Source organism: Lissotriton vulgaris, chromosome 3_1 (genome assembly GCF_964263255.1).
Source record: "Lissotriton vulgaris chromosome 3_1, aLisVul1.2, whole genome shotgun sequence".
In the NCBI taxonomy this organism is placed as follows: Eukaryota; Metazoa; Chordata; class Amphibia; order Caudata; family Salamandridae; genus Lissotriton; species Lissotriton vulgaris.
This window is the reverse complement of record NC_141689.1, coordinates 781554756-781579301: the sequence shown is the minus strand read 5'-3', so window position 1 is coordinate 781579301 and position 24546 is coordinate 781554756. Positions and strand designations below refer to the sequence as shown.

At 42.8% G+C, this 24546-nt stretch overlaps 1 protein-coding gene across 3 annotated transcripts in view; it reads left to right on the top strand.

Annotated features, from left to right (window-relative positions):
* The window catches only part of ZNF608 (zinc finger protein 608), a 122989-nt gene extending 98968 nt beyond the window's left edge, over positions 1 to 24021 (top strand). Inside the window, exons 5-10 of one of the 3 annotated variants that reach the window (XM_086961096.1) lie at positions 1706 to 4157; positions 10124 to 10544; positions 11039 to 11214; positions 14021 to 14174; positions 20628 to 20706; positions 23049 to 24021. In XM_086961096.1, the coding sequence (XP_086817222.1) occupies positions 1706 to 4157; positions 10124 to 10544; positions 11039 to 11214; positions 14021 to 14174; positions 20628 to 20706; positions 23049 to 23055 (3289 nt within the window). In that variant the 3' untranslated portion in view covers positions 23056 to 24021. Of the gene's footprint in view, positions 1 to 1705; positions 4158 to 10120; positions 10545 to 11038; positions 11215 to 14020; positions 14175 to 20627; positions 20711 to 23048 lie in introns of those variants that run through there. The other 2 variants (XM_086961095.1, XM_086961098.1) reach the window with 2 other exon arrangements.
* Positions 24022 to 24546: the final 525 nt, after the last annotated feature.

Sequence of the window (24546 nt, the reverse complement as noted above, 5' to 3'; positions counted from 1 at the left end):
CACTTGGAAGAGAATGGCAGTTGCAGAGCACATTAAACTCTGGAAAGAACAAGAGAACAAGATGAAAGGAGAAATAAAAGCAAAACAAGTGAAAATTTCCAGCTAGTCATAGAATGTAAAAAATAAAAAGACTAAAAAAGTCAGCTGAAAAAAATAAAAACAAGGGGAAAATAGATGAAAGGAGGGACTGTGGATTAAAAGGAACACACGTTAAAAAGGATTCTGCTAGGAGAGAAATGGGAAAACACGAGAAGAGTCAAAAATAGGGGTGAAAACAATCCGGCTTTGAAGGTTGCAGATTAAAATATGCAGAATACATTGCATTAATCTGCAGTTAATTTATTCTAATTCCATTATTCTGGTTTATTTTATGCAGTTCTTGCCCTCCAATTGTAGTAGGCTATATTAGTTTATGCATGTACTGCAGACATGTAGTTGCAGCTTGTAGTGTAGTGCACTAACAGTGAGATCGTTATGCCAGTGTCCTATAGTAAAAAGATAAAGTTTAAACACGAGTCTGAAATATTAACCCACACCGAGGACAGCCCCAAAGTCCGACCACTATAGTCCTTCCACACGGGGAGCTGTTTATGGATCTTGCTTGTAGTCTTTTTCCTTAAGCTGGTCCTTTGAGAGAGGCAGATGTGCCACCAGCAGAAGCTATACGTGTTGAAGATGATAATCACCTGTTTGCTTTATTTCTAAAGGCTGCTCTGTTTCTGTACTGGGGCAATCCACATATTATCTTAATAGTGCCATACATGCTATCTAGAACCACAGTAAGACAGAGTAACTAAACCAATGTTTAGAAAAATATCAAAACATGTATTTAATACATAATCATTTTGCAAAAATGCTCTTCTAAAACCCATTCGGTGCAAAGATTAAGTACACATAGTGGTTATATGCTATATTATTCCATCGCTGGACTTTTAGGGAGTAAACTATGCTATTATTGGATAAAAAGTCATGACAAGATTATTCAGTTATTAGAAAGCACCTACCCAGGGCAGTGGTATCAGTTTCCCAAAAAAACCAAGTAAATACATGATTTCTGTTAAGATTAGCTATATGTAAATGTTGTGTGTATAGCTATCCGAAATGCTGCTGTAATCTGCCTTGCTTGATCTATATTTGATATGTTAAGGTAATGCATTTGGCGTTTTTTGCCACAAATCAGCAGCCAATTATTCATGACAGTTGTGGTTTTACTATTTGGCTAGGCTTAACAAAAGCCTTTTTTCAAAGTACGTATGCTTTTACTACCTTGCTTACAAATTATTATGATCTTTACAATGCATTAAAACACATGGAGCAAACTCAACAATACATTGACTCTTAAAAGAGTGTTTACTGAAATACATGTTTTCCAGAGTTATTGAGCCTCCCACTTTTACACCTTAACTAACTTTATATGGTCTTTAACTCACCCTTTCTAAATATTCCAGATGATGTGCGCACTCTTCTTTATGAAGTACGCCCATCAATAGCTTCCTATTTTATTTTACACACTTATTTTCAGGCATTTGGTGAGAGCTCACTGGAATATCTTTCCTTGAACATAGCACACTTCTGTTTACAGTTGTTGCCGTTTCTATTTTGTCTTTCCCTTTATTTGTGACTATAAATACTTGTTTTTGTGAAGTGTAATATTTTTCCACTTAATTTTTTTTGTTTTTTACTTTTGTTATTTATTTACCCCAAGGTTTTGCGAATCACCAACAAGTGACCTTGAAATGCGAGGTGGTCGAGGAAGAGGAAAACGAGCCAGGTCAGCTGCAGCCCCACTTCCACCTGGAAGTGAAAACGGATTTAGTGAGTCAAGAGGGCTGCAGAACAAGAACCGGGGTGGCGCTAACGGCAAGGGAAGACGGGGCAGCCTTAACACGAGTGGACGACGGACACCCCCAACCTGTTCACTTGAGGATGTTAAAACCAGCCCCTCTGCTGCTAACAAAAGGAAAAATAAGCCTGCAATGGAGCTAGACTTGAACTCCAGTTCAGAGGACATTAAAACTGGAAAGCGCATTCGCACCAACTCAAGGAGCACTCCAACCACGCCACAGGGCAAAACTGAAACAACTTTTTTGGACCATGGCCGTACCTCGCCAATACTGATTGATTGCCCACACCCGAACTGCAACAAAAAATACAAGCACATCAATGGGCTGCGGTATCACCAGGCTCATGCACACTTAGACTCAGAGAGCAAATTGGAGTTTGAGCCAGACAGTGAGGAAAAAGTTTCAGACTGTGAGGAAGCACTAAGTAACGCAGCACTTGAAAGCAGTGAGCAAAGCACAAATTTAACAAACTTTGATCAGATAAAAGCACCAACATCTCCAAGCTCACTAAGCACCCCAGGGACACCCAAGGGCAAGAGGGAACTAATAAACAATAGTCATAGCCCTGTTATCAGTTCTAAAACTGGTAAGAATTCTGGCAAAAAAAAGGTAATGAGCAGTGAGTTGAATAGCCTCCCTGTTATATCGAATATGACAGTGACGTTGGAAAATTGTTCAGTGGCGGAAGGTACGTTAGCTACTGAAATGCCTAAACTGGAAGCCGAAGGGCTAATAGACAAGAAAAATGTGGGAGATAAAGTGAAAAAACCTAGTAACTGTAAAATGGATAAAAACCTTTCAAAACTTAAAGCCACCAGGCCCATTGCTCCCGCCCCAGCTCCCACCCCTCCTCAACTAATTGCTATACCTACTGCAGCCTTTACAACTACCACTACAGGGACAATACCAGGATTGCCCTCACTAACAACAACCGTTGTTCAGGCAACACCAAAGAGTCCTCCTTTAAAACCTATTCAACCAAAGCCTACGATTATGGGAGAGCCAAGCACTGTAAACCCAGCTCTTGCCTCACTCAAGGACAAAAAGAAAAAAGAGAAAAGAAAGTTAAAGGACAAAGAAAGTAAAGAAGCGGGCAGCCCTAAGGCTGATGCTAAGCCGGGAAAGCCAGAGGACTCAAAAGCATCGGGCAAAGAGATAGCCGGGCATTTTCTCAAGGAGCACCTCAGCAAAAACGAAGTGCTAACCAATGGACTGTGTGAGACCCCTGAGAGCCGAATGGCAAGTATTAAGGCAGAGGCTGATAAGGTTTACACTTTCACTGACAATGCACCGAGTCCCTCCATCGGGAGTGGCTGCAGGGTAGAGAATGGTCCAGTGGTAAACGGCCAGTCCCCCGTAGCAGCACTACATGCTTTGACTCCAAATGGCGGGGAAAGCTCTGCTACGAAAACTAACAGCCCCGCTTACTCTGACATTTCTGACGCTGCTGATGATGGTGGCTCTGACAGCAGGTCAGAGGGTATAAGGTCTAAAACCAGTTCTCCAACAGATATCCTTGCCACTAAGGACAGTGTGGTGAAAGGGCTCCCGGTTACCCCTGCACAATCCCCACAAGTAAAAGAATCTCCTTCTCCCTATTACCATGGCTATGACCCATATTATTCACCTAGTTACATGCACTCTGGACAACCCGGGATGCCCACTGCTGCAAACAATGGCACTCCTCCAGGAATGAAGGTCAAAAAGGATTCTGATGGAGAAATGGAAAAAAAGGAGAAGCTTGAGCCCCAGGAGTCCAAGAAAACTGAAAGCAATCCTTGCAATCTACCGCCTCAGCATCAATCAGTTATAACACAAAGGCACCCTGCACTTGCACAGTCACTTTACTACGGTCAGTATGCGTATGGACTTTATATGGACCAAAAGTCTCTTATGGCTTCAAACCCTGCCTACAGGCAGCAGTATGAGAAGTACTATGAGGATCAGAGGTTAGCCGAGCAGAAATTGGCACAAAGTGGGAGAGACTGTGAACGTAAAACTGAGCCCCCACAAAACGAGCCAGGAAAGGAGGAGAACAAGCAGAAAAGCATCCCATCTGCTACCATCTCAAAAGCACCTTCCACTCCAGAGCCTAGCAAAAATAACACTAAAATGGGGTCAGCAGTCTCTAACAAAACTGATGACACGGGCAAATCGCCGATGTTGACACATCATCACCAGCCACTTCAACCCGACAGTTACAAAGCCAAACAAATGGAGAACCACCAGCTCATTAAAGAGGCAGTGGAATTGAAACCTGTTATGGACTCTATGAAGCAGACAGGAGTAGATCCTACCATAAGATATAAGCAGGTAAAAATGAAGGGTGTGCTGTGTGTTTTTTAATCATATTAGGTGCAACTGTAGCATGCATATTGACTGCTGAACACCATCAAATTCTGTCATTTATGTAGAGGGTGCAACCCCTAATCTACTTGACGCGAATCTGTTTTCTAAAGACACACTTGTATTTTAACTGTGTTTATTTGCTTATGCGAGAGCATTGAGAATAAATGTTTTTTGTATGAGATCTTTTAGCTAATATTTAACATTTTTAAGCTAAAGTCCGTGCCACATCACCCAGTTTCTTTAAGTAATAAAAATGGAACCCCATCAGCACATTCACAAGGAATACAAAGTCATCTATTTTATGAGGAGTTGCTGCACGCAAGTCTGCTGTGTGTTAAAGTAGCCTGGATATATGTTTTTTTCCCTCAATCCGTATTTTACATAATTGTGCACGCAGATTTTTCTGGTATTCATTCAACTGACGTGCTTGGTTCAAGGTAAAATGCTCAGCAATGAATGCCTTTCATAATTGTAGATTTTATATTTAGTTTATTTTGCCTTTCTTTAGCCTTAGATCAGAACCGTACTCCCAGTTTAAAAAAATCTCAAGTGCCTCTGCACTTGAGCTCATATTTGAGAGCCAATACTGTATTTTTCTTCACTTTTGTATAATTTTATAACAGGAGTAATACTGCCTTTTACAATGTTAATGTGTCCTACTCTATGTTTGTAAAAGTATGTCGGACAATGGAGGGATGTTTTTTATAGACCATTTTCGAAGTGATGCAATTTGAGTAGTCAATTGATTCTTTGACTTTGTGTAATTTGAATACAATGATCGTATTTTAATTAAATGTATCCAAGCCCAAGAGCAGATGCAAATTCTCCACGAAAAGAAAGACTTCAGGAAGACGTTTGCTAACAAGGAAGAATAAGGATGTACTCTCGAGTTCTGTCTGCTGAGCCCTTAGATAAATTGTGCTAATAACCACGAAGGACATGATTGCACTAGCACAATTGCCTAGTGCTATTCCACTGTCCTTCCAATGCGAAATTGTAGCTTCCAGTCTGTGCACAATATTGTGGCCCACACTTCAAACATGGGGTGTGCTTAGAGATGGGCACAACTGTTCTTGCATTGAGCCTGGAGTCAGTCTTGTCCCGTAGATGTAGGCAGAGTTAACCCTTTGTAACACCAGAGCCAAGTCTACTAATGCCTTAAAGAAGGAGCTATTGGCAAAGTCAGTAGATTATCTCAGGCCAATCCCTGAAGGTTCTGAAGCAAAATAATCTAATGGCTGAACAAGGCTTATTCAAATCAACTTAAAGTAAGCATAGAATGAAGTATGAACGCCATCAATACTTCTTCAAACGCCATATATTATGTAAAAGAATCGTCAAAGTGCTGTAACCACACATTTCATGAGTCGTTTGTGATCAGAGCCTGATTTTAGCACCCTCAAACATTTTTAGGTCTCGGCTAGCGTAGGCTGCGCACATGCGCAGTCTCGCTGGCGAGATTTAATGGCTCTGAGTAGCGAGGTTAAGCCCCGCCCCTCTTCTCCATTGGCTGGCCTCCTAAACGGCGGAGAGCCATTGGAGAAGAGGTCTCAGTGATGTTCCCTTTTCGATCTAAGCCCCATCTTTTTCGGCTTGGGGGGCGTGTTTTTGACTTTCTTTCTATCTAGTGATGTTCCTAGTCAAAAACACCCCCCCCCCAGTCTGAAAAGGACGGGGCTTACAGACATGGCGAGCGCTTGCTATTACTTTGAACTGCTTGTTTTATTTACTTGACCTCAGAGAGAAAGTAAAGCATTACTGAAATAATATCGGCAATGATTTAAACCACCCTCTTAAAGCAGGACAGGCATGTACGTGCTAGCCCGAACCTGTGCAAGCCAGGTCTCCGTGTGTTGCGCTAGTTCTGTGCCTGGGTTCTCACGCCCCCGTACACAGCCGCCCCTTCGAGCCCCATACCCCCTGGCAGGCCCCGTGTGACGGGGAAGGCTCTGCGTGCAGCGCTGCACAGGCCCGTGTGTTGTTAGTCCCGTGTCGGTGCCCTCAGACCTTTGTGTGCTGCGCATCTTGGCGGCTTTGCGCTCAGGCCCTGTGCACAGCCAGCCCTCGGTGTCACGGGGCGGGCTCTGTGTATGCAGCCGAGGCCCTACCAGTGCTGTGTCCGCGCACTTACAGGCCCCGAACAATGCCGAGGCAGCCCTGGCGGTGTCACAGGGCGGCGGTGACACGTTTCCGCCCGGCCTGCGCCGCTCGACGCTGGGCTCCTCATCTCCATCGCCAGTCCCGAGCTGGGCTACAAAGACCCGCAGCTGCCGCCCGGCATCTTCCGGTGCGAAGCGGGGGGTGTCATATGTCAGCGCCTCCCCTCTCGGAAATGATGTTGAGATGTCCGTGTCAGGGCTCAAGGCAGAGCTGAAGTTTCTCAAGTCCATTTTTGACAAAAACCACGAGCGGTTCCGGATTGTGAACTGGAAACTGGACGAGTTGCACTGCCAGTTCATCCTGGGCAACAGCCCGCTGACCATTCACTGTGACATCACGGTGAGGGATGGGGAACCAGGGTTGCGGGGACATGGGACAGCTGCCAGCTGGCTGTGCATTGCAATAGTGTGTGGAGCAGAGTGCACAAGGGTTGGGGGACTGTAAGCAAAGGGAGAGTGTGTGCCAAGGGAGAAACAGTCCGGTCAACATTCACCATAACACGAGAGGTTGCGGGGTGGGGAGACTTGAGAGGTGCCCCCCTGGGTGTTCTACAGTGTGATGCACCCTCGAGGCAAGGGTCCTGGCAGACGACTGATGAAAGGGGGTAGAGTCAACAACAGCCGGTCACTGCCTTGTCTAGGTCCAGGGAGAGCTGGGGGCTGACGGGCGGTCAGGTCCATGTCTCTCCAGGGGTCCCAGTTATGAGGATAGAAAAGGGGCTTCCGTGTCTCTATGTGAAGTAAGTGGGTAGCCGCCTTCACAGGCTATGCCAGGCCCGACCGAATGTAAACAATGCCTCTCGGGGACGGGGGCTGCTCACAAAACGGTTTTTCGAAGGGACCAGAGCACCCCACACTTCCTCCATCAGTACTTAGGCCCTGGAAGGGAGGGGGGTGGCAGCAGCTGCTCTCTAGGTACCACATGAACAGTCCACATTTCGAAAAGGTGGCATTGGCCGTTTAGGGGCAAGAGGATGGGGATAAAAAAAGGGCTGTGGGAACGGGCGGAGGCGTAGTGTCAGCATAGAAGTAGTGTGAGTGGCCAGAGAGTTTCCTTGCATCGGAAATTCTAGCTCACAACCATTTTTGAAGGTTTGTTGGCAAGAGTCCAGTGGAGTTGAAGCATTGGTTGAACTTGATGAAGAAGTTTAAAATTGACCTGCTTTTGATTAAAGCAACACTTTGGTCGAATAAATGCCTCTGCATTACATGGTAATTGCAATTAAGGCAAGAGTGAAACGCTGCCCAGGCTCATTATAAAAGTGTGCTGCACTTGGGAGCTATGGTCCAATGTTGTGTTAATGAGCTTACAGTGGTGATCTTTGAACAGAACCCTCACGACAGTAGCTGGTTGGTCATAAGGCAAGACTCTGAAACATCCCTCCCCCCAAAACAAAAGCTTCTGAAGCTACCACTAATGCCCTGGGGAGTATGTAAAAAAACAAAAAACCATGAAACGCAGCAGCTCCCACAATCCAGATATGAGCTGGAAATCCACATCCAGGGCCGGACTGACCATAGCGGGCACCGGGCGTTTCCCTGGTGGACTGCTAGGGTGGGGGCCGAATTTGGACCCCTGGGGGGGCCGTTTTTTGTTACGGGGGTCGGCAATATCGGCCCCCAGTAACAAAATCGGTTGAAACTGGCCCTCGCACACTGCTTTGCTGCACTCCCCCTCACCCCAGGGGGGCTGGCTGAGCAATGTGCCAGGGCCGGTTTCTGTTCCCAGTCCGGCCCTGTCCACATCCCACAACCCACACCTGCCGTGTGAGAGACAGCAGTGTGTGTGAGAGACAGCATTGTGTGTAAGAAACAGCAGTGTGTATGAGAGAGACAGCAGTGTGAGAGACAGCATATGTGTGTTCTAGGGAGAGACAGCAGTGTGAGAGACATTTTATTTATGTTTTGGCTTTTGAAACAAATAAAACGTGTTGTTATTTGCAATGTCAGCAGCTCAAACTGTTGTAAATACGCGACATGCAATAGGTCTCGCATTTGCAAGAAGAGATTAAGCTATTGGCATTGTAAATGACAATGCCATTTATTTATCTATTTTCAAAATCAACACATAAATAAAATGTTGTCATTTACAATGCCAATAGCTCTAACTTTTGCAAAGGCGAGACCGTTGCATTATAAATGCTTGTTTTCCTGGTAACTAAATAATTATAGACCTGAAATAATCTTTGGCTGCAGTTGTACACAATGTGTATTTAAACATAAATTCATGGTATCCGGTACTGCAGTGAACCATGTGTCTTTAGTTTCAACATTTTCAGAAGTCTTTAATCGAATCATTTTATATGGTGTAATCTTCTTAGACAAAACCTGTTGTGATAGTGTTAAATTGCCACAGCCGTACAAAGTGCTGCTACCCGTCCTCTGCCTATATGCTTATTCTCTGTACCCTTACGCTCTACCTCCCCTACCGATGAACATTACACTGCAGCAGAGCAAACCCTGGTAGCTTACCTGTTCTTAAAACCAGTAACCTCAGAAACTGAGACTTCTGCAACATTTGCAATATATTCCAATAGAATAGGATGCTGATGTGTATTGCTGTAGATTAGGTATTGCAAGCAGATTGGTAGGTATGTCGGTGCCAGAGCATTAATGCAGCATGTGGTTTCATTTCACTTTAACATTTTTATTTTAGTTAAATAATATTAACTACTTAATTTCATATTCCTAAAATGTATGGGATCTTAAATCAATGAACTGTCTATGTAACTATCCTCCCAACCAGAACCACAGTTACAATATCTGAGATCTGTGGAACACTGTGAGACTAATGAATTACCGGAATAATACGTTAAGATTGTCTCTATATTCATTGTGTAATGCCTTTTATGATATAGTATTTGCAAATTCACCACTGTCATGTATTTGTGATCAATGTTAAAACTTTTGCTTAATCACATTGTATACTGCTGTGCCAACATACTGTGTACTGTTGGAGAAAATCCAATAAAAAAAAAACTATCCTCCCAACCCTCCAAAAACATTGTTTCTCAGCTGACACTCTAGAAGGTGTGTCGTTTTAACATCCTTATCTCCCTAATGGTGGTAGTAGCAACTGTCCTCTATGTGACCGATAGTAGGAATGAAGCATTAACAATTGCATTTGACTTAAGCCCGCATTATAAGAATCAAGTTCAGAAAAATGAGCTAGAGTTTGGTCTGTTTTATCAAGCAAGTTAAACATGAATGTTTATTGGGAGTCACTAGCAAATCCCCACCTATGCTGTTGTGCCCCGGATTATTTTGAGTTATGACTGTTGAATTTCAGAGGAAAACCAAACAGTAATGCGAGGATTGCTTGGATTAATCCCAGCTGTTGCTAGTTACTGTGGGCTTCAATGCAGTCAATATTTTTTTTTTTGCCCACTATGCCTCCTCAGAAAGCAGCTGTATGTAAATTAGCCTTCGTCCTAGTCCAATATAAGCAGCCGAGCCTGAACTGCTAAGCAGCATCTCTTCTGAACAGGAAAGGAACACAGTTGTCAGCCTATCTAGGGCTCATCAGTTTGGTGCAGCATGAGTCCTAAGGCACAGTGAGTGCAGGATCCATGTCAGGCCAGTTTTATTATGCTGGGTGTGATGTGATAGGAAAAAAGCAATGCACATTTAAAGTGCACAAAATAGCAATTTTATGTTAAGAATTAGGAAGTTCTGCCTTATGAAAATTGTGTCATGTCAAACTGTACTCTGCGCCTCATAGCTATAACCAAGCCTCACATTTAAAACAAAATGTTTTTGCATTCTTAGCAGGAGCCAGAATCGAGATCATGGCATCACTATGTGTATCAGCCAAAATATCCAGAACTGCAAAAATCTGAGGAGATGGATCGTGAGAAAAAATCAAAAGACGAGATTCTCAGAAAGACTCCTAGCAAGGAAAGCATTGTGCCTATTCCTCCAGTCACTTTACCAAGCACGAAAGAGGAGATGAAAGAGCCAAAGCGGCCGGATTCCGGATCGGTCGAGGACAGCAAAAATAAGAACGAAGATCGGAAGACTCCAGTAAATTGGAAAGACTCGCGAAGTGCCAGAGTTAATGTTTCCTCACCGATGAGCCAGCATCAATCATATATTCAGTATTTGCACTCTTCTTATCCATATACGCAGATGTATGACCCCAACCATCCAACCTATCGTGCAGTGTCTCCTGTTTTGATGCACAGTTATCAAGGTATGTGCTTTGTAAAGCTGTGTGTAATTTGCACACAGGTGTAATAAGTTGCATCACTGATTTTTGGGGTTGAACACAAATGTAAACCCTTGTTGACCTTCATAAAGCCAGCAAAGAACTAAAGGGTCATGGAGGAATAAGACTTGTTTATATACATGGTGTTTGTAAAATGCTAGAGTTTCCCTTTACTCTTTCCATAAGTCCCAAAAGTCTAATTTTGTTGGTTGAATAACAGACAATAGCTAGTGCATTCCCTATTAAAACATCCTAGCCATTTAGTAAACCATTATACTCTCTTTTCCTTTCAGAAAAACCCATAAATGTTGTAAGGGCCTGCAAGAATCTCTATTTATCTGGGTAGATTATCTGACCAGAAGTCTGACGATTGATAACGTTTCCAGTCACGATTAATATGGCAATCCTAAATTGTAATTTGATTTGGCAGACAACTCTCATGAAGCCAGCAAATCATGACGTTTCCTAATTCTCTGCAGGGGCATATCTGTCTTCAGGATTTCATCACTATCCTGTTTATGGGAAGATGTCAGGAAGAGAAGAGCAGGAGAAGGCCAGCACCAGCCCCAGCATCAGTGCAAAATCAACCACCGAATCAAAAGCACTGGATCTGCTTCAGCAGCATGCGAATCAGTATCGCGGCAAGTCCCCTGCGGTAAGGAAGGAGTCTCCGAATTCCATACAAGGGTTCTACTGTGCGATTGTGATATGAACGTGGTGCATGAGTATGCCATTGGGCGTCCTTTGAAATGCTTCTTTCTGCATGCATTGTTGTGACAAAGAGGGGTAAACTCAAGAAAGGAATTCACATTAGCTGGAACTCAAGTCATTTAACCCCTTGCATGCTGATGACGGCCCCCATCCGTCATGCACTATGGCGCTCGTGTGCTGATGACGGCTGGGGGCCGTCATAAACCCGCCCACTCGCGATTTTGTCGCACAGGCCCAGAATCGCAGCAGCATGCAAGGGGTTAAAAAACTACTTATCTGCCTATTTACTTAGAACTAGCGTAACTAGAAACCTCTAGTAAGCTACATTCCGGTTAATCCTAAGAACATTCCTGATATGCGTTGCTGTGTTGTCACTTTTCAGGGCCCCCGTGATAGGAAAGAATAGAGCAATTTTTCCGGCCCTTACCTAGGGGTGTAGTGGAAGTTAATATTTTCCCTTGAATAAATGATTGTTTCCTTAGACCCAAATCTCAAATATATAGTGCAACAGTAGCGAGTTTGTTTGCTCTTCTCAAACTTTTAATTCGGCCAGTTACTACTCGGTCAGGTACGCATACAAGAAAAGCATGAATTGTGCCTCCTAGCTGTTGTACGGTGGGCAGGTAGTATGTTTCAACTCCTGCAACTTATTTCAAATAAAATGAAGCAGTGTTGGCCTGGGATATAGTCTGTGCGTACAGGTCATTGCCCATCACTGCGGTGAACTGCCCTAAATCCAGAGCTAACCAGTCTTCTTTGGGTTTAGGCGGGTGACCTTTAGTCCGTGTGTATGGTGCCAGAATATTGTAACCAACCTAACATCCAACAGAAACTATGTCGCACCATAGAAAGTCTACGCCCAAAATTATATTTTGCATACTGTATTGAGGACATGCTTTTTTGCTAACGACATTCAGACATAAAACCGCTCATTATGTTTTCAGTTAATGGTCTTCCGTAACCTTATGTTTTTGTTTTTTTGCCCCCTCAGTCCATTGTTGTTGATCAGTTTCTTATGTTCAGACATTTCAATGTTCTTGACGTGGTCGTAGTTTTATGCAATGTGTAAATGTTTTGTTGAGCATAAAGCAGACTTTTTGAGATATTGGAGCATTATACAGTTGTGACATTCAGTACAATACATCTATGCACACACTGAGGCAAGTACATGTGATATATGCCTGTTGTGCCATTGCTAGATGAATGTCTCCATTATGGTTATTTTATAATAGTTAACTCGCCCATTGCAGTGTAAGACTACATTAAGAACTGCGTATTCTGCACACCCCCCGCTGACTTACAGGGGTCCAGTTACATGGACAGGGAAAAAACGTCTTCTTCTGGGAATATTCTCTCATTTATGCTACTATACCTATGTAGAAAAAGTAGCAAAGGACCATAGAAGAAGTGGTGGCACCGTGGCTGCCCTGAATCTAAGTTGTGCTGAATACGTTCAAACGTGACTTCACTTCTTAGGTGTATTAGGACTGTATTGGTTGTGAGGTTTATTTCTCTCTCCCCATGCGTTGTCGTTCCCTGCACAGAAGCATCCTTATTCTTAGTAAGTGTATTAACATAACATTAAGTACCGTGTCAGCAAAGAGCAGGCTGAGACATGGATGGATAGTAGGTGTGCTTACCGTGTTAGGCACAACTGAGGATGCAGACTCAATCTCCCACCTAAAAATTGTACTCCAGATACTGATGTGTATTAAGCATACAACAATACTATAAGCATGAACTTGCTAAAAGCTCACTCCTCCTGGTTTTCTTCTTAAATCTTCCAGCATATGTTGCAGTGATTTTAGAAAGACTTTGTGTGAAGTTGGCTCGTAAATAAAAAGTAGTAGCTGAAAGTAGAAATATTTATTAAATATGCAAGTAAGTGGGTTAAATATTAGCGAACTGATGATTGAATAGAGTCTATTACAGTGATTCCCATATATCTCGAACCTGGGCAGTGGTAATGGGCTACAAATGCATGTCTTCATAGTAGCAGTGCCTTTCTCCGTAAAGTATCCAAGGATCAGCAAGAGAAGTAATTCCATGGGAAGTAGGTGTGATGTGGGGGACTTCTGAGGTTTCTAATCATGTATTCCTAATTTATCTTCAGTGCAATTTCTGAAAGTCTTAACTATCTCACTTAAAGGTGTGGTGGGTCCTTGACCTTTTATGCATTGTACGTGTTCAAAAAGGGTTTAAATAAAGTACTGGTCATGAGGTCTCTTTCATCCATCATAAATGTAAAGTTTGTTTAGGAACAGCTACCAAGTGTATGCAAAGAGTAAATGTAACTTGGTCCTCGTATCCACATTTGTGCATTAATGGGAGTTTGACTGACCTGTTTAAACCTGAATATAACAATTAATATATATAACACAAATATTTTTGTTATTTCTGAATATTGCATATATATTGATTTTCAGGGAAGGGATGCTTTCATCAAGTTTAGGGGAGAGATATTTAGAAAAAAAGTTTTGAGATCATACCTCGGATTGTAGGATCAGAGGTTACCCTCAGATGTGGTGGGTGCAAGTCCTAGATTCTGGGTTCGATCCAAAGAAACCTTACTTAATCACTGGCAACTTTTGAATTTGGCACTTTCCAGGCACTGTATGTCATTTCTACAAATTAATACGTTTGAGATAATTATATTAATTTGTACAAGTCAACTGCTATGTATGGACCACAACCATCACTTTGTGAAAGATGCTAGTATTAAATATTAATGTATATTTTTGTATCATTAGCCTGCAGAAAAAGCTTCAGTGGAGCGAGAACGAGAAGCAGAGCGGGAGAGAGATCGACACTCTCCATTTGGCCAGCGACACCTACATACACATCATCATACGCATGTTGGAATGGGCTACCCTCTTATACCAGGCCAATATGATCCTTTTCAAGGTGTGTAGGACTTTGAGCTAGATTAATGTTTCTGTGGGTTTTAGAGTAAGAATAATGCTGTTTGTATTATCTTAATTCCACACACTGACTTTAGGTTCGACAGCTAGCTCAAAGTGCATGATGGTTTAGTTTATTTCTATATCTCTCTAGTTATTTTTGCTCTCTCTCTATCTCTCTCTCTCTCTCTCTCTCTCTATATATATATGGTTAGGACTACAAAAGCATACCTAGCACAACAAGGATGCAATTCAAAATTCACACATGAAATGCAATGCTGATAACCTCAACTGTGATCTGACAAATGCTATTAAAATATTGTAAATAATCTTATCGATTAGATTACATGCATATTACTATTAACATATGTTACTTAGGTGGAACTTCACCTTAATCTTTGGCTGTTCAGTGAACTTTTATTTTTTTGGATCATATATGTTAGAAATGGCGTATCTAAATGGCAGTTTTTTGCATCCTGTCAAAGTAGGAACCCACACTCTAGTCAGGGTAAATGTAGTACACAATAAGTTTACCTGTGCTCCCTCTCAGGTAGCTTGGCACATAGCAGTCATGATAAACTAAAGAGGCTAATGTGGAAAGTGCTTGTGCACACAATAACTCTGTGAAAACACCACAAAAGTACTCCACTTCAGTTTGGAACAATAGCCAATATTTGTCTGAATAAAACAAGACCAGGATGATAAAAATCCAACATACACAAGTCAAAATATGAATCTTTCAATATTAAATGCAGTTATCGGGTCTAGAAAACCATAGCTCCAACTGGAGCTATTTGGTCGTGCTTGACCTGGACAGATCCACAAGTTCAGTCCGACCGCGATGGAGCACGGGCTGGTTACAGGAGTCACACGGATCCTGGTATAGTACGTTGGATGCATCACAAAGTCAGATGGTGCGATGCGCAGAGGAGGTGAGGCACCACAAAGGCAGGTGATGTGTTGAATGCTTACTGCTATGCAGGTCGTTGTCATGCTGACACTCTGAGACGATGCGTTGCTCAAAGGAGATGAGGCGTCACTGTAGCAGAGTGCCGCGTCTGTTCCTGAAGGCAATGCAGGATCGTTGAGCCTTTTAGCGCCCGGGCCCGATTCGGGGCGCAGGGGAGGTGATGCGTTGGTTCCAGGTGCGAGACCTCAGTTCCTGAAGGCAACTGGGGGTCGATGATGCATCAATGTCACAGCGCAGTGCGTTGATTCTACGGTGTTTGACAAACCACCGGGTTGCAGGTGCTGTGTCAGATCGAAGTGGTGCGTCGCAGACATCTATGAAGCGGTGCTCAAGACACACACAGCGGCAGCACTTCGGAGGCACTGCGACACCATCAGGGCTTGCGTTGTAAGTCACAGTCATTGTCTTGTGCACTCAGTGAGCTTTAGGTTTGATAGCTAGCTCAAAGGTCGGGGGACCACGCTTCAGTGCAGGCAGCGGTGATGCATCAATTTCACAGGTTTGCGCCGCTTCCGAGGTGACACTTGAAGTCAATGCATCGATTTCTTGATTGCAGCACAAGAATCACTTCAAAGGGTCCAGAACTGGGGTTGGCACCACTTGGCAGGTCAGGACTCGTAGCAGAGAAGCCCAGTTGCTGGTAGCAAGATGTAGGTGAAGTCTTTGATGGCCCTGAGACTTCCAACAAGATGGAAGCTCAACTCAAGCCCTTTAGAAAGCTCGATTCAAGAGCAAAGTCCAGTCCTCTTACACCCAGGCAAGAAGCAGCAGACAACAGGCCTACACAGCAAAGCAAGCAGTAATGTGGCAGTCCCTCCCGGCAGTCCAACAGCTCTGCATGGCAGAATGTCCTCAGTCCAGAAGTGTTTCTACTGTTAAGGGTGTCTGAGGTCCAGCACTTCTACCCAATTTGGCCTTTGAAGTAGGGAGACTTTATTTATAACGTTTTGTATAGAGCGAACCAGACCCAAGAGGGTATCAGAGCGCTTTACATTTAGGATCATTGCGTAAAGAGTTTCATGAGATACAAGAGCATAGTAAGATGCAGTACACATAAACAATGATTCACAAATTCGTAGGAGGGAGGGGAGGAAGGAGTAATAGCGGGGAGACTACGAGGAACTGTGCCCAATGTCCGGCTGGGTAGGTGACGGTCAAGGGGGAAACCAGGGCCAACTCCTCATTAGATGTCTAGCAGCTCCACCGGGTATCAGCCAAGTTGCTCAGGTCTCAGCATTCAGGAAAACCAGATTTTAGTTTATTTGATTTGAGAAAGGTTATATAGTGCTGGCTAGACCCGGAGGTATCAGAGCGCAAAACCAGAGAATTGTTGCATTACAAGGAATATCTCAAAAGGTTTATATAGCGCTGGCTAGACCCAGAGGTATCAGAGCGCTACACAAGAGGAACATTGCGTTACAAATTACATCAGTTACAGTAGCGTAGTAAGGTACAGTCAACAAACAAAGAGGATGAGAGAATTAGTAGGAAAGGAGGGGGAAAGGGGCCATAACAGGGAGACGAAGGAAAACTGTGTCCAGTGTCTGGCTGGGTAAGTGACGGTCGATGGGGAAACCAGGGCCAATCTTCTCATTAGCAGTCTAGCAACTTCACCGGGCATCAGCCATATTGCTTAGATCTCAACGTTCGGGTAAACCAGTTTAGAATAGATACATAAGCTATGAGTATAGAGGTAACAGAAGGACGCGGGAGGCGTTGTAGTGCGCCAACAGCTCAGAATGTTAGTGCCCCGAAGCCATGGGAGTCCCCCACGGTGGTGATTAAGACTGGCCCTGAGTGGCCCCAGCCCCCATCCTGACAGGCAAACGTGTGCTTCTCTGGGTGTTAGTGTTGATCGTGCTTTGATTGCAGGAAGGTCCGCCATCTTAAGATCAAGCATCTGGGACAGTCATACCGGAGGTTTGTGAGGTGAGAGGGCATGATTTGCATTAGGAAAGGGAAGGGCTAACATGGTTCACTTTCAGTAAAAATACAAAATACAGGCAGGACAGAGGTCTTTAGCGAGGTGAAACACAGTGTGTGGGCCCCTCCCCCACTAATCAAAGCCTCTCTGTACCCATGCAGCGGGCACACCAGTCTTCCGTTATGGCAGCCCTCCCCTACATGGGGTTGAACGGCAGAGCTGCGCCTCGGGAAGACAACAGGGGAGGCCTCTGTAGATAGCCTGAGAGGGGGTCAGCAATGTCATAGCCTCTGTCCCACGTACTCAGATTGCAGCCCTAGCTCACTTAAGTGCCCTCCAGGTCACGGGCATTCTGTAACGTTGTGGATCACTTCCCAGCCCTCCAGCGACCCAGAACTGTGAAGCCAATCTCCATGCCTGTATTTGTCCCAGTGGCTGCCATTTTGAAGTCAGGCAGACCACTTGGTGGCTTTTTAACTCGCTGGGGAGTCCTGGTCCTGTTACCCCTTAAGGACCGGTTGCCGAAGCTTGCTGCGGCGTCACTGCTTACCGGTGGTTCAGTTGGCCCGAGGCTCCACTCCGTCGTTGCGCTCCACTCGGCTCCGCTCACACTGAACTCTGGTCGAACTCTCGGTTGCGGTGGCGATCCATTGCAGCCCTCTGGGAAACAAGTGGCTAAGAATCTGGTAAATCCATGGTCAAATAATGCTGTCACAAGCATTGGTATTTGTGCATCCAAATGCATGCAGTGACTGAATACATCAGAGGCCCATGGAGCAGCAAGCATGTCTGCAAAGAAAGATCTTTGTAGTGAAGAAGACCCTGCCCCTCTTGGCCATGGTTCCAGACACACTACAGGGGGTAAGCAGTTCTTTGTGTGGGGACATGCACAGCCCTACTTTGGGGCAATGTGAACTCCTTCCACCACTTTAGCTCAGAAGACCAATCAGCCTTGCGATGGGCCATCTGGATATGCAGGGCTCCCTTTGTGTGAGACTGTCTAGAGTGAATTCACAAGCCCAACTGTCATTCAACCCAAATGTGTATTCTAGGGACAGGCAGAGGCACCGAATTGGTAAAGTAAGAAAATATCAACAGTCTAAAAAGTGGCGTTTTCAGATCTGCAGTTTAAAAACCAACTGCACTAAAAGATGTGTTTTTAAATTGTGAGCCCAAAGGCACCACACTCCAATTTTCTATCGGCTTCCCATTGGAAGATACCCATGTAAAATGTTACTGGTACTGGGCAGCTCCAATGCTAACCTATGGTAGAGGTAGGCCTTGCTGTAATGAAAATGTGTTTAAAAAAAAAAAGGTGTGATTCCTGTTAGTGACCAGGACAACCTTTTAACTACACCGCACCCGGCCCCTGGGGCTACCTAGGGCCTACCTTGGGGGTGATTTGCATGTAGTAAAAGGGAGGGATTGGGCCCAGCAAGTTAGTTGTACTTGCCAGGTCGGCATGGCAGTTAAAAACTGCGCACACAGTCTCTGCAGTAGCAGGCCTGAAACACTTTAGGAGGGCTACTCGTGGGTGGTGCAGTCAGTGCAGAAAGCCCACTCGTGGCATTTGGTTTACATGCTCTGGATACATGTAATGATCTGGTGAGGGACTTAGTAGTAAATCAGATATACCAGTCATGGATAACTCAAATGCCATTACATTTTAGACACTGAGCACATGTACTTTAGCACTATTCAGCAGTGTTAAAATGCCCAGTGTCCAAACACCAGAAAAAACGAAGTCCAGCACACAATCAAAAGCAGGAGGCCAGAAGCAAAGACAAAGGGGAAAGCACTCCAAAATGCCTTGTCTAACAGTATATCACACATATAGTTCCCTGTGCTCAACCCTCAGTGGATTGCCCACGCCTACTTTTGGCTGTGCATTGAGAAAGTTCACTGCAAAGTCTTGCAGACCAACCCATTGTGTGTGTGCCATGTGCAGCGTACTCCTTTGGCCATGTCTGTTGGTGTTGGCCACTGGTGTCCAGTTGCTACTGCAAATTACTGCAGGATCTGGCCAATAGGCCAATCCCCGCTGCACACAAATAGATACACGCTGTGGCAGCAGGGTCTGGCTATTGACCAAACACTGTGCTCAACCCCTGCTGACAGCCAACCCCTGTATGTGGGTGTTAATAAAGTGCAGCTGTGGTAAGGTAAATTCTTTTTTTTCCAACTTTGAACATTCTTAGGTCCATCATGATGCTATGTTATTTCTGCAAAACTTTGTGTGACTTCAAGAGCGACTGGATATTAAAAGGCCAAAGTGATCATATATTATCTCATTTAGCAATTTCATAATTTTACTTAAGAACACGGTAAAGTAACATTAGTCAATCCCTTCAGAGTTTAGTGTACCATGGACACCTCTTCTTTAAATCAGATCCCTTTTAAGGCTGTTCTTAAAATTCAACATTAGCATGCGGTCTCCTATTATAGATGAATAATATCCACTCTATGAACTTCACTGCTTTAGTAGTTGGCGAATATTTAAGATTGCCTACATTTTACCTCAGTCATTACCACTGAAACATTATGAGTAAGAACGGCATTGCTTCCTCGCTGATGACTTTAAGAAAGTAGGTGATTGGCAAGGATGGATTCTATTCAGGTCTGTAGATAAGATAAGCAAGTGAATGAAACCAGTCACAGTGCTGAGAAGGATGAAATACAAATGGATATATTAGTGTGCAGACAGGTGAAATAACAATCTTTGATGCAGGGAAGAATAAAAATGGGTAATGATACAGATGACGAAATGGAGATGGGTCATCGCACAGGACTGGGTCATCCAAACCTCAGTATTTTAAATACCACATCGGATATCCATAGTGACAAGCATTCACATGAAATTAATGCCGTTGGAGATTATTTGCACATTTAGTGGTCATTCTGAAAACCCAACTGGATTATAGACTTCGGTGGGTCGACGATCCCTGCTCTGATATTTATAGAATGAACCATATAGAGGTCGGAGATGCAGCTTATATGGTCATGTATACTAATGCATATAGACTAGGTCATTACACCCTCTTATTTGGCCTCACAGGGAATGTTTTGAACTTTACCTTTTGTATCAAAGGCGAAGGACATTTAAGGCCTTTTATGCAAATATAGGCGCAGGGTAACAACATTTTAGAAATCCTGTATTTAGGTTAGAAAAAGGAATAACAATGTCAAGTGTTTTGATAAGCCCCCAATTGGGAATTGTACATTTTTAGAAAGTTGTGTGGAAGCCTACTCCTCTGAAATGTAATGAGTTTTTAACATCATTTTAAAATTATTATAATTATTTTATAATTATTATAATCTGTAGCTAGATTCCCACGCTTATTATTCCCTTTCACTGTTTTACATAAAAATCATAGGGTGTATTTCAGTAGTATCAAACAAAAATTGGTTGCTTATCCTAAAATGTGTATTTTGTTCAAATTCCATTTGAGAACATTTAAAAAAGAACGAGGTAAACTGCACCAATTTGCCACCTAATCCATTTGTTTCCTCCGCGTGGTGTAAGCCTCATGCTCTGTGTTTACGGGTATTTCCTTTTCCCACAGGGTTGACCTCGGCTGCCCTTGTAACCCAGCAGGTCGCTGCTCAGGCTTCTGCATCGGGTATATTTCCTGCACAAAGACGGTAAATATCAGCAGTATGGTTCTGTTGCTAGAGCTGCTTTAACAGAGGGCAGAAAAAAAGCTTTTTGTTTTAATTGGAGGCCTGTATGTCTGAGATAACTAATGTTGTGATCTTTTTATTGTGATGTTATTCTTCTGCGCGTGACATGCAGCTGTGAAACTAATACTGTAATCATAATATAGATAATTGCATCTACTAATCAGACTACTTGTTTACTCGGATTTTCGAGAACAGCATATTAATCTTTGCATTGCCGAGGAATATCAGGACATTATTAAAATAAATATGCCTCCAGCTGCAAATTAAGTAAATTTGAAACATAGCCATAACATAATAACCACCGTAATTGTGACCAGTGCGGGAAGGATTAAATGTTTCCTGTTCTCATAAAAAGGCAAAAGGGGTTTAGTCCTGCGCTGTGTTTTTTATTTAATGACAGAAATGGAGCAATAGAATTATCATTGGCCGTTTCCATGCAATGTTTTTATGTGTTTTTGTTACTAAATAATGTAATAAAATTATTAAAAGTTAAAAAGATGTGGGATTGGCCGTCACTCCTCTGTCACATAAAAATAGATAAAAGCAGGCAAATACATTTTCAATTCACGAAAATAGTGAACGTATAATGTTTATGCCGAATTGTTGTTTGTTAACAATCGTATTGTTGCATCAGTGTTAGTGATTTATAGGACATTTTATTTAAATAACGGCACTGTTATAGAACAGTACCGATACTTCTCACTAGCTTAAACAGAGTGACTTAGCAGAATTTGGCCCTCTCTTACCTGAACCCACTAAAGCTACTGAACAATACTAAATGCTACAAACTATGGCAGAAGCTTAAACTGGAATATACAAAGACAAACTGATTTCCATGCTCACTCCTTTTCCTCCCTGCATAGTCCTGGGCATTAGCTGCATGGTGGGCCTCCTGGCACATGCTCGTTTGAGATATGCAATTGCTGTTTTATTTTGTTTATCTTTTTCTACCCTGGGAAATGTTATTCCCTGTGGGATATACTTTTTCCTTGCACCCCTACCAAATAGCCCCCAGTGAGAACAATGTCTTACTTTTGCAGGAGAAAAAGTATATATTATATGCTTTTCCCGGCAAAGAAATTGTCTGCAAAAGCTATATATAAGCCCAAGTACTTATTTTATTTTATTTGGATCCCCACTGTAACGTCTTTTTCCATGGCACTCAAAAATTGTCATGGAGCTAGTCACTATATTGACTGCAGTAAGATTAACTGCACAACTAAGGGCGTAAATGTCCAAAGATCCCAATTCAGCGAATCGGGATCTGAGCAATTATTACTGCATGTACTTTTTGTTGTGTACCTTAGTTCAATTTAAGTGCAGAGAAACGTTTGTGATGAAACTGTAATTAGATATCTAGCCAAACCTTAAAGCAACTGTATAAGCTGCGGTGGACAGGTGCTTTTAGGTTTGGCTTGACAGCGCATTGATATTGTTACCAGTGCACCTAGAGTGGGCTTTGCATCAGCCCAGATAAACATTTCCCTTTCACCTCTTGTTGGATGTTTGGTGTAATTTTTCCGCCTTCTAGAAAGTATTTTCATTGGAATGCATGAGGGACTACTTTACATCTGATAATCTCAATCATCACACTGATTGTCAGTTTCAGTATTTTATCTCCTTTATTCATTCTGTGTAGAAATCAGTATTTTTTGTTACTTTTATCGAAAAGCGGCAACGCCTATACGTCTGATTTTAAAGTGCTAAGTTTGATGAATTTTTGCATTTTTTTTTTATATATAGCGTGAACTTGACCCGAATCGGGTATCAGAGCGCTTTACATAGCACCAGTTACGTAACATGAGGACACACATTCATTTTTGTTAGACGCAGGGAGATGAAGTGATTTGCCCAGAATCACAGGATGTTCAGCGTCATTGCTGAGACTCGAATCCAGGTCCCCAGATTCGAGGTCGACCGCTGTCGCCATTAGGAGCAGTTCACATGATTTAGCACAATAAATACAGAGCAGTTTTTCCAATGTTTGTTAGTAGTGAGCCCCACTCTGAGATATACCTGTATTGCCCCATTGTGGCTGGCAGCTTTATAGGGAGTCCTCAGCTAATGGTCTTAAGCCAATTATTTGTTCAGCATCCTTCTGTGGTCGTCCTACAGATATTATCGGACAGCTTACAGATTTAGGATTCATGACTTTGCCCTTGCCCTCAAGTACGTTGAGCTTGCCTCCTTGTTGTTTAACTTATTTAAGAACCCTCAATCATTCAGTTAAATCTTGTTTTCTGATGCTTTTTCAAAACTGTATTTCAAATAAGCTAACATGTATTTTATTTGTTTTTTTGTAGGGAGTGAAGACAATGGAAATGTACATTTGTCATGTGACTGGATCACATGGAAAAGCGCTTTATTATAGACATCAGTTACATGGTGTTCATTTGAGATGCCTTAATGGCAGGCAAAAACCAGTCATTTAATTTTTTGTAAATTACAGATTTTATAACAGAGTAAAAAATGTTGCTGTAATTAGACCTCTGTACATACATATATATACATATGTATACTTATATGTATGTGTATGTACATGTGTATATACATGTACATATACTTATATATTCTTTATTTTTTTTGTATTGGTAACCAGGCGCGTGCACACACAGGGTCTGCTGCTAAATTGCAAGCCACACAGTAATGGAAAATATATTTGTCATGGTTGAAAAGTGTTAGCCACAAATGGCTTTGTATAATTTTTTGTAAATAGGTAACATTATGTATCGGTGTGCCTGAGTCTTGCATACTCTTCCAATATTGCCCACAATCTCTCAGAGAGGCTAACTGTGATGATGACACTTTGGTACAATTTAGATGTCTATTTGGTGGTGCCTATTAAGATGCATCCGTGTAAAATGTTACTGTATTCACTGTTTCCTTGTTATTGTGAATTGTGAAGAATATACATTGAAGGGCATGGGTTTGCCAGAACCACAAAAACTGTGTTGTACATTATATATAAATTAAAAATGTGGAAATAATTAGCATCTGTGAATAATAAAATATCTCTTTAAAAGAATCTTGAATGGCAAATAACCCAATAGCCTGCATACCAGAAGACATCTGTGATTGTTCTATTACTTGAATAGTCCTGCAGTCTTTTTTAATGTTTACAATTATCCAGTTTTAGAAGAGAGACTTTAATGCCATTGCCTGGTTACTTGTTTTATGCTGTAATCTAGTTTATTTTATGTAAAATGTATATTGAATGCTTTCTTTTTTATACCTGCCTTAAATAATTTGGCAATCAGAATTAAAAAGTTGTTTTTGTAACGAGTGTGTGTTGTCATTCCTTTGATTTGGCACAAGATGTTGAAATGTTAATACAGTGAATTTATGAGACAGCGACACTTTGCCGGTGTAGCATGTTTGCTGGCTGTGCCCCTGCCGGGGTTTCCCCACTGTCTACTCTCCCTGCTCTAAACATGTTGCAACCCACGTTCAGGGGAAGGATGGTGCTAGAGGGGGCTAAGGGTTAGGACATTTCAAAATAAATTGAGGAGTATACAAGAATGGGGAGTACCCTCAACAAAGAAGACCAAATGCAAGAAAATGCCCAGCTTCAATGGATATGGGCCAAAGAAGCCCACCACAGCTTTATTCGCAGGCCCCAGGCTGTAGGTATACACTTTTTTTTGTATTGCTGGCCCTTCTTTTCTGAGGGGAACAGTAGATGCCAGCACACAATCAAACAGGTACGCAGGCTGGCGGAGCATGTGGATACCCATAAAACTGCCAATAGGTAGAGATTTCATTTTGAGGCGCTCCTTGGCAGACCGTGCACACCAATGAGTT